This window comes from Pseudochaenichthys georgianus, chromosome 15 (assembly GCF_902827115.2).
Source record: "Pseudochaenichthys georgianus chromosome 15, fPseGeo1.2, whole genome shotgun sequence".
NCBI lineage: Eukaryota > Metazoa > Chordata > Actinopteri > Perciformes > Channichthyidae > Pseudochaenichthys > Pseudochaenichthys georgianus.
The window spans coordinates 23445749-23456587 of NC_047517.1; the positions used below are offsets into that span (position 1 = coordinate 23445749).

The following is a 10839-nucleotide window of genomic DNA, read 5'->3' on the forward strand; positions in this document are numbered from 1 at the left end:
TTGTTCTGACGTCAGAAACGGGGAGCTCCGCCTATGTGGGCAACTCTCCAACTATCAGGGGAATGAGAGGTTGCCGTGGCAAGCGTCTCGCCCCCATCCTTTGCAGGGGGCGTGGTCAGCTGCAGCTAATTTGCCACAGAATCAGCCCTTGCAAAAACAGGGCTGGAATAGAGCGAAATGAGGCATGGCTAAAATGCGTGATCTGTTTTGTATTTTGAAAAAAAAACTTCACAGACATGTTTTATATAGGTATGGCCCTACAAAATATTATTCACATATAGCATTATAGGTCCACTTTAAGCAAAATTACAAACACACCTGACAAGAGGGGGGGACCATGTAAACAATAGAACTGAGTTGATGTCCACACGAACAGAGAGACAGACAGTGAGACAGACAGAGCATCCTAGGACACTACTTTTAATCTAAAGTGTTTCAGCGCTTTTCAATATTCTTACTTCATTTGGAAAAAGGAAAAAAAATACAAAAAGGAGCAATATAAAAGCAATAATTTCTTGTATAAAAATGTACACAAAATTCCACAGCAGTGCCAAACGGAAAATTATTCAAATCGCTACTCCTACTCCTGCCCCCCTCTCTGGCACTTCCTTTATTAATTGCTTTTCATTGTAGCCCACTGAATCACTCCGAGTCCTCAGTTAGCTATGGCTGGAGGGTCCATATTGACGATCACTTGGACCACAAAGTCCTTCTGGATCTTGGCGTCTTGAAGGCGAGTCTTGTCAATCAGGAGCTTCCCAGAGAAGAACCACCTCTGGCGGGTCACGGCGATATCTTCCTCTACTTCCAATTGTTTCTTGAGCTCAGCGATGGAGTCGGCCAAGCTGGCTGTCAGACGCACATCCTGTCCTAAGGATACCACAAGGTATAAACAGGGTTGACATCAAAGCTATGAATTATAAATCAGTCTCTAGCCTAAGATGTGATGAAATGTCACATGCATGCAAGCGGCATAGCATGTAGTTCTGTATATTTAAAGGTCATAATATATCTTTAATTATAGGTCATACTCAGGGTGTCTTACCTGATGACAATCGCACCCGCAGCTGGAACTCTTCTCTGCAAGGAGCGGGTTGAGCTTGTTTTTGTGAGGAGTCAGATACCTGGCACTCACTGGACGTTTCAGAGATGAGGTTGGCAGGTGGGGCTAAGGTGTAGCCTGGGAGCTGGTAGCGGTTTCCTAGTTCATCGTAACTTTCTGTAAGAGAGCCTGTTGAAGGATAAATGGACAACATAAACCACCAAAATATTTCTACAAGTAACATCAACTAATTTTAGACTGATACCCTTTTCTACTTCAATAATGCACATGGCGTATGTTGCGATGACATTGACATTATATTTACTTACATCACTTCTACATAAATAATACAAATGTCCTTGAACTAAAAGCATAAAAGCAGAAACACTCTTGAGTGTTAGCAGATAAATGTTTTTTTCCCATTTAACTCTCAGCCATGGCTTTTTGTGCACCAATCCATGCAGAGTGGTCACGCAGCACTGGGACCATTATGTAACTATTACAGCAGTAATCTCTGAACAACTGGTGCATGGGATTTCACATTTTGAGAATTATTACAGTAAGTTTATGCATCCACGCTGGAGGTTCCAGGACATGTACGGCTTATTACAATTGATAGCTGGATAAAGAACGTTTCTACATCTGAAAGGCCATGTGTGTATGTGTGAGTGGTTTCATACCGTGTGGCAGAGTGATGCAGGCTCCATCTACTATAGCCTGTGCTAGCTCCAGGTCATTGCCCTCTGCAGCCAGGGCTGCTGCTCTGAGTGCGTCCCAGATCTCTTTCCGTCCATCAAAGGCAGGAGCCGTGTCCCAAAACTCATCCCTCTTACTCCTCAGCTGGCCCTCTGTCATCGGGTACTCACACTTCCACTTTGGACGCTCCTTCTTAAGGGGCTCATTGCGTCCTGAAAGAAAATACAGGACTGATTTGAGATAGCACCCCAATATCACCAAGGCCATGCTCTGCTGGACACTTTAGTTTGTAAAAGGTGCCAGGATGTCTGATCTCTTTACCATCACCTCAGGCAAGAGTGAGTGTAAAGAAGATTGTTTGAATTTTTTTTTAATACTAAAATGAGCTATATCTTCCGGCACAAATGTAAATCACCAAAAAACATTTCACATGATCTATCTCTATCTAAAGAGCATCATTACTGAAAAAGAAACACTAGTCATTATGAGAAGAACAAACATTTCTCAATATATAATAAGATAAATGATCGATACATGTTTTGAATGTTCTATAACTTTAGTGTGTTATGTACTATTGGTCATCTTCATACCATTGAGGTCAGATAAGGACAAAAAAGCTCTTCCTAAGAATCCTTCATTGACAGATCTTTAGTGTTTGGTCCATGCTGGCATACATTACATCCAGTGTACCAGCATACCAAGAAAGTCAATTTAATTCAAAGAAAAAAGGGATTATTTATAGTGTTGTGGATTACTGCAGTGGCTGGTAACGAAAATGTGCATGTGCACTGCCATGCACTCACATTGACAAGCACACGTCAGTGGATTATAGGCAGTAATCAGGTTCTACATAACAGGATTTATCTGTACCCATCCCATAAGGCATTGGTTGGAGAGATGAGCACTCTCTGGCCAATGAAAGCACGCAAAAAGACTCAAACCTAAGACGTAAACAACAAGCACACGGATAAAAACAAAGCTTCTACAAATCAATCATGATTTCATAACTTCTGCAAACGACAGTAGGCCAAATATATGTTCTAATGCAAAATGTTGCATAACAAGAATACAAGTCTTCATTTGTCAATTAAGTTAGACATGAGGGGCCATTCCCATCATCTAATATGCACCGATTTAAATGATTTTCTGTCATTAACAATGCAGGCCACCATATGAAGGTAAAAGGGACCCCATGACCTTTAGAGATTACCTTTTTTCTCAGTTTAAAGCTATAATTACAAGAAAACTGCTGTAGAGATTATACTCTATATCCATCTGATCCCATGTTATTAATATTACATAATTGCATTAACATGGGTTTTGGTCTACAGTCTTTTAGCTCAGAGGGTTATTATTGGGATATTTTTAAGTCATGACCCCATAGCACATCACACACGAAACAAGACATATGAGAGGGATGTGTAATTAGGGATGACAACCTGCATTATTTGAAGAATGTTTTGCCACCCTCCTTGCAAGGAAGTAAGTAAACATGACTGTTAGGTACAGTGACAGAAAGCTTTGACAGCTGTAAGCCTAGCTACCTGGAATTTAAGCTGGGTGTGTTTTCTTTCGAGTTTAAACATTTGTGACGGATGGAAATATACAAACTAAACTAAAATATACCAAAACAGGCATTGGTTAACTTTTTTAATAACTACTAATAATACTAGTTATAATATTCATATTGTAAGTTGTGATGAAAGGTAGAATTATTTTTATAATAAATGTATGTGTCGGTATATTTTTAACCTTAACAAGTAAAAATGTGTCGAAAAAAGGTGAAAAATGTTTATCCCAGTTTAAAAAGGCCATGGTGAGGTTTTAAATGTCAAAAACCCAACGGCAATAATTACAATTTCAATATAAAACACCAAGACATAGTACTTTAACAAAGGATTGATAATCCAAATAGTTGGTTAAATAAGTTTTCTTTTGATTGACTAGTTTCAAAGTGTTCTCCTAAACATCAGCACTGCAACCCGAGGTGAAACAAATTCTCACATTTCCCAAAGCCATCCGCGTACCTCTTGTGAAAGCATGTATTTCAGTCAGAGGCAGCAATTTGGAGTTTATCAATTAGATTGTAATGACCGCTTTCTCTTTTTTTTTTATTTATTTGTTTTGCCTTATGTTCTTTTTTCATCAACTGCAAACATTGCCTGTTACCCTAAAAACATCAATGCAAAAACAAAAGAATCGACAGTACAGTACAATCTTGACCTCAACATACAGTACACAAAACATTCTGGGAGAAATGATGGCAAAAGTACAGTGTAAACACTGGTGGCAAAGTCCATAGAGACTTGGCTTGGCAACTGGAAGGTCACCAGTTCAAGTCCCGGAAAGAACAAGTGCTACCGAGGTGTCCCTGAGCAAGGCACCATTCCCTACACTGCTCCCCGGGCGCCGTATATAATGGCAGCCCACTGCTCCTAACACTAGGATGGGTCAAATTCAGAGAAACCGTTTTGTTACATAGTACCTATTAGGGATGCACGATATTGGTTTTTTGAAACCGATACCGATAACTTCCTGCTTCTCAAGACCGATACCGATAATAAAAAAAATGTTACGCCACTAATTATTTTAACGCGATTAACGCATGTGTATTTTTTTTACCTTGGCCGCCCCGTAGTTTCAGAGCGCATCGAGTTTAAAATACCATCTACAAGCGGATGCTGACAGCCCCGCTCCTGCCGCCCGCTTGTGGCAGACCACACTTCCACGCTCACTGGCAGGCACCGACTGGCCATCTGGAGGACCGGGAGGGTGTGTGTATGTGTGGCCCAAGCGAGCGAGAGAGAGACCTTACGTGCATTGTTGTTGTTAGCATCTGGTGCTAGCTAGCTGCGCTAACGGATATAAGGAGCTGTTTAAATGAAAACAGAGGAGCGACATTTCGCCACAACTGCGCCGAGCACTTGACTTTATGCAGGAAGACAGACAGTGGGACATTGTACGAAAAGTCAGCACACTCATCAGGTTCGAAGTATTAGGGAGCGCTGGATTTGTGAAGAACTCCCCTCTTCCTAAACCACTAATACCACAGTACTGGCAAAACGGGAGGAGCCGAGTGAAAAACAAGCGCCCCTCATCCCAATCCACCCACACCGCAGTATTTTTTCTTTTTTTTTACCCAAAAAATATATTGTATATTATCGGGGCTATTAATACTGGTATCGGGTTTATCGGGATGACGTCATAATTCCTAATATCGGACCGATAATTATCGTGCATCCCTAGTACCTATACTACGTAATGACAATAAATTGAATCTTCAAACACAGCGCTAACATGAAAACATGATGGCATTTCTTTCAGGCCACACAAAGGTCGATACTTACTTTTCAGCATAATCCTAAAGGGTGTGTTTGGACCGTGATAGTAGTTGTATTCCCTGGAGTTTGGTACTCCCATGGCTGATCTTACTCTGAGCTTTGATGTGAGCAGGCCCGGGCTGAAGTCGAATAGTCCATTTAGCTTAGGAACCTTCCTAAAGGAGTGAAATGACCCGGAAGTCCCTCAGTGGCAGCCATGATAAGTGCCGTTCGAATTCTCGAGGGCTGCAGTCGGATAGTTTAAAAATCAGCTCCTAAATTCTAACCCTATCGTCTATTCCTTGACCTCTGAGTGAAACGTCACGGGGTTAAGGGATAGTGGATAGGAGAATTCAAAAGGACTTAGGAGAAGAGACTGCGGTACTTTAGAAAATCCGAATGCACTTTCACTATCCGACGTGTTTATGATGCGCCAGCGGACGTCATTGTGTGCGTCTGCTGCTGTGGGGAAACCACAGTTTTCTATACAGCGGACTACAACATGGATGTTTAATAAGAACGAGGGACTACTGTGAACTCATCTAGAGACTCTGCACCGTGCTCTGATGCTGCTGCTTTGCTTTATGAACGGGGACAACAGAGAAACATATTCTTCATGACCAAAGTTGGAATTGAAATACAAAAGGAAAGTGAAACTTCTGCTCGTCCCCCTCTCCCTCCGGTCCACATTAATACACATGATCCCAATAGGCCTACGTATGATTGTATGAACTAAAGATCTTAAAATCAATACAATGTATTTATTATAAACGTTAGTCCTTAACATCTATCACTGTGTATATCACCATTCAAACATCTTTTAAAAGTTGAACAAACCCCACACAGCTCAGTAAAGACTGAAATGTTGACTTTATTTGATAACTTCAGTGAAAACTAACGTTCATATTTCTCTTTTTGATTATAATACTGATGAACGTTCAAAACAAAGCACTTTGGCAACTTACCACCTACGTTTTAAAATGCTTAATACGCACCGTAACTTTCATGATATCATTTCTCGGTCATAATCGGTTGTTTCCGTGAACGGCCGACTGTTGAGTGACGGCAAATGCTGCGGCTGCAAGGCATTGTGGGGCAGCATTTTCGCTTCTCCTGTCGGTTAGGGAGGTCCAGTGGTTCCTAAGCTAAAGGAGGTTATAAAGGAAGTTTGAAACCTCCTTTCCTATCATTCTCATCATTCTAGAGAATTCGAACAGCACTTATCATGGCTGCCACTGAGGGACTTCCGGGTCATTTCACTCCTTTAGGAAGGTTCCTAAGCTAAATGGACTATTCGACTTCAGCCTAGAATGATGAGAATGATAGGAAAGGAGGTTTCAAACTTCCTTTATAACCTCCTTTAGCTTAGGAACCACTGGACCTCCCTAACCGACAGGAGAAGCGAAAATGCTGCCCCACAATGCCTTGCAGCCGCAGCATTTGCCGTCACTCAACAGTCGGCCGTTCACGGAAACAACCGATTATGACGGAGAAATGATATCATGAAAGTTACGGTGCTTATTAAGCATTTTAAAACATAGGTGGTAAGTTGCCAAAGTGCTTTGTTTTGAACGTTCATCAGTATTATAATCAAAAAGAGAAATATGAACGTTAGTTTTCACTGAAGTTATCAAATAAAGTCAACATTTCAGTCTTTACTGAGCTGTGTGGGGTTTGTTCAACTTTTAAAAGATGTTTGAATGGTGATATACACAGTGATAGATGTTAAGGACCACTAATGTTTATAATAAATACATCTGTATTGATTTTAAGATCTTTAGTTCATACAATCATACGTATTGGGATAATTTGTATTAATGTGGACCGGAGGGAGAGGGTGACGAGCATAAGTTTCACTTTCCTTTTTTATTTCAATTCCAACTTTGGTCCTGAAGAATCTGTGTCTCTGTTGTCCACGTTCATAAAGCAAAGCAGCAGCATCAGAGCACGGTGCAGAGTCTCTAGATGAGTTCACAGCAGTCCCTCGTTCTTATTAAACATCCATGTTGTAGTCCGCTGTATAGAAAACTGTGGTTTCCATAGTTTCCCCACAGCAGCAGACGCACACAATGACGTCCGCTGGCGCATCATAAACACGTCGGATAGTGAAAGTGCATTCGGATTCTCTAAAGTACCGCAGTCTCTTCTCCTAAGTCCTTTTGAATTCTCCTATCCATTATCCCTTAACCCCGTGACGTTTCACTCAGAGGTCAAGGAATAGACGATAGGGTTAGAACTTAGGAGCTGATTTTTAAACTATCCGACTGCAGCCCTGGACTAGCCATCGGGAGGACCGGGAGGTTTCCCGATGGCCTGGCCTGTTAAGTGGCCTGCTGGTCTGAGGATTATTTTGTTGTATATACGTAGCCTATGTATTGTGAACGCAACGCTGCGCAAATGTGGGTCTGACTCTGCCTCACAGAAGGTGACTGGCTGTCTACATGATGTGGCCTGCCGACATGGCCACTTTCATACAGCTCATACTCGATTGGTCTCTGTGTGTCATTCAAGCTCGGGAGGGTGTGTGTTATGTGTGGCGCGAGCGAGTGAGATAAAGCGCGCGCACCGGTTACGTGTATTGTTGTTGTTGTTAGCATCTGGTGCTAGCTAGCTGCGCTAACGGATATAAGGAGCTTTTTCAACAACAAGGTGGAGGAGAGTCCTCTCCTGTCAGACTGAGAGATAACTACAGCTCAGGTGAGGTAAAGGACTCTGAGTGTTTAGATAGTTAACTTAGTCTAAGTTCTCTGTGGGTCTCAAACGGTTTGGTCACCATTTATGTAAACACATATTTCCATTTGAGGGGGGAGTGATTAGTAAAATACGCATGAATAATAAAAAAAAAAAAACGTTACCTAGGTGAAAAAAGGTAAGATACACTATTAACTTCTTGAGAGCTAAAACTAGTCTTTGCTGCTGCCTCAAAGAGGAGCAGGGGGAGACAGGAGAAGCTGGTTCAAAATGAACCAAAAACAAATAAATAAACAAGTTTCAATGTTTTTTCATATTGGATATGGCCATGTTCTTATGATTTTATGATTTTTTAAATGTATACAGTTATGTTTCATATGGGTGTAGTCTCTTTATTTCCCCCTCAAAATGCACCAGATTGATGCATTTAAGTCCAACATTTAAAAACACATCTTACCAGGGGAGCATGCCCCCGGACCCCCCTATAGGATTTGAGGTCCACCCCCACTTAAAATATGTTCACATAGGTTCCTAAATAGATTTGCACATTTTTTTAAATAGTAACCCATGTCCATAAGTTTATTTTTGGGTAGTAGATTTAGAGCGCTATCACTACGGGCAGCAACGCTGTAAAAATTGACAAATAAATCCAGCAAAATGGCACAAAAAACTGGTAGTGGCTTGGCTGGGTGTATAATTCCCGGCCTGACTTATTGTCCCAGTCCGGCCCTGGATGTGAGTCAGGTAAAAGTCTGCATTAATGCCTTAAAGACGCCAACCTTATCAGCTGACTGCAGATCAACTGAAGAAACAAAAACCTGCTTTGCCACAATGAGCAAATTCTAAATAAGAGCTCCGCTTTCTGTTGATACAACTGCCCAATTACATAATGACCACACTACCTTTCACTTATATCCCTCCCAACAACATGCAACCTCAAAATATCCCAGGATCAGTTCATGGAAAGAGGGAAAGTTGAGTGTCATAGCCAGAAGGTAGCTTCTTTATACAACAGGCCTAATCCTATCAGCTCTATTTAGAGGATAGAAATACCCAAAGCAACATGCTAAACCTATTAAAAAAACAATAAACCCTGTCAGTCTGTTAAAGTCTGAAGGTGAACCTAGCATACTGTCGTGGGCTCAACATGTGATGGTTTATCTTCATTATCAAAAAGCCAGGCAGTTCATTACTGAAGCCTATGTGGTTGCATCTCACACATATATAAGTCTTTGAACATGATCTGAGAGGGCATGTAAATATATTTTTCCGCAGGTCGTCATAAAGCAAAGCATACACTAAGTAGGTCAAACTTTGAAAACTCTGTGTGCAGGCCACTGCTGCTGTTGCTCCATACATAATGCATAACAATCCAGCTGAGTGCACAGACGTTTTTTCCACAAGGAATGGATTGACCAGTGTTTATATAAAACACTGTCGTTTCAGCGCAGAGGGCAGACTAGACACATAACTACGCCATGAGGCCTGAAACATTTAACACCTGAGACAGTAAGCTCTCAGACTGATGAAGACGTCAATGCAACATGGGTGTAGTTGGGAATCCAACCCCCAACCTGCATTTTATCACAAATACATGAATTGTTAATGATACATCTTCTCATAAAAATTGCAGCATTTGGCTGTTTCTGACAAGGTGACTGATATTATTATGTGTCTGGTGTATCAAAAAAGTATTCTGTGTAACTTGCATTTCAATACATCATCAAAGAAGCAATGCCCCTAAATAAACAAATAATCTAATTTAATTTAACCATGCTGGTCCTTTATAAGAATATTTTAAACTCACATTATCACAACCTTTTATCTCACTTGAAACAACACTCTTATTCACAGCTTCTGGTTTAATAATATCATCTACTAAAATAACTTTGTGTTTCTTATGCATTCACACAAATATGAAGTTAGGCCTGTTTATGAAACTGGCAGGCTGGAGTCCAATGTGTTCCAGCTTCTTACCTCCACGTTTTTTGCTTCTTGTCGAGCTTCGGGCACTCCCTTGTCCATCCATCCTACTCCTGCCCACACAGCCCCCCATCACCGTCCCTACAATAAACAGCAAGAACAAATATCATAGTATCAACATTTCCTGTAAATGCTTTGAACATGTGATTAAGGGCGATAAAAAGCAGTTCATAATAATAATAATTTAGAATTAAGTGCCTATAGAGCATCATTCATCGGGGAATAATGACAGCTCAGCACTCCTTGTTCCTGTTACGAGGTCAGACAACCTGCGATGTTTACGTCACGTGTACTGCCAGCTGGGAGCACGAGCCTGAACCGGCCTGAACCTAATGTCGCTGTTGCCCTCAATTTCCATTCACATAGTGTTATGTAGGCTTCTATTAGAATTGATTTACACTGTTTGTAATTTAGCATGTAGGCTATTGCGATGGGAGTTATTTTGTAGGCTGCGTAAACCCATGCGTTTTGCTATGTCAGTTATTTTTTTAATAAATATGTGAATAATGTTGCCTACCGGAAATCCAGTCTGCTAAATTATGCATTCGTCTGCAGTTTGCTTGCCACCTCCAAACTTGCTTCCAAGTGAAGTTATCAGCCTGACGCGACGATCAGCAGGGGATGCAGCAGTTTGACAGCAGACTGAGGCAGCTGACGGGCTGGGGACCAGTCAGGCCCTTCAGAGCCTCAGGACAATATCAACAGCTTCCTGAACAATAAAAAACAACGAAACCAGCCATCAATTTCCGTTTTATCCCCGGAAAAATGAATGCAGATCACCCGCACAATCCGTTGGCACTGATCTAGAATAAATCCTTCAGTCAACACGCATGCGCAGTTTAAACGAATTATGTTATCCTTCTTTAGCTCTGAGTTTCGAGCTCATCAAAATAAAAGCGGAAACTGGGAGATTACCCCTTCAGAATAACAAAGGAAGATAATTGGAAAAAATGTTTTGAAAAAATAAAAACTGTGACTACGATACATTTGGTGGTAATACATTTTTTTAAATTAAATGTTAGGAGTTTTTGAGCAATACATGTTTGTAAACAAACCTATTGTCAGGGCTTTTATTCTGAAATGCAAGGTGGGAGTATTTATCCTGGT

General features: G+C 41.1%; 1 protein-coding gene across 3 annotated transcripts; it reads right to left on the reverse strand.

The window, feature by feature from the left end:
• Nucleotides 1-237: 237 nt before the first annotated feature.
• On the reverse strand, nt 238-10794 carry ubtd1a (ubiquitin domain containing 1a). Of its 3 annotated transcripts, none has more exons than XM_034100467.2 (5): nt 10250-10794; nt 9727-9813; nt 1723-1950; nt 1046-1231; nt 238-870 (listed from the first exon to the last, which is right to left on the reverse strand). In XM_034100467.2, exons 1-5 carry the CDS (start codon nt 10275-10277, stop codon nt 656-658), a joined length of 744 nt encoding a protein of 247 aa, XP_033956358.1. In that variant the 5' UTR covers nt 10278-10794; the 3' UTR covers nt 238-655. The 3 variants fall into 3 exon arrangements, with proteins under 3 accessions (XP_033956358.1, XP_071061830.1, XP_033956359.1); XM_071205729.1 differs by lacking the exon at nt 10250-10794 and adding an exon at nt 9931-10006; XM_034100468.2 differs by lacking the exons at nt 9727-9813; nt 10250-10794 and adding an exon at nt 5086-5662.
• Nucleotides 10795-10839: the final 45 nt, after the last annotated feature.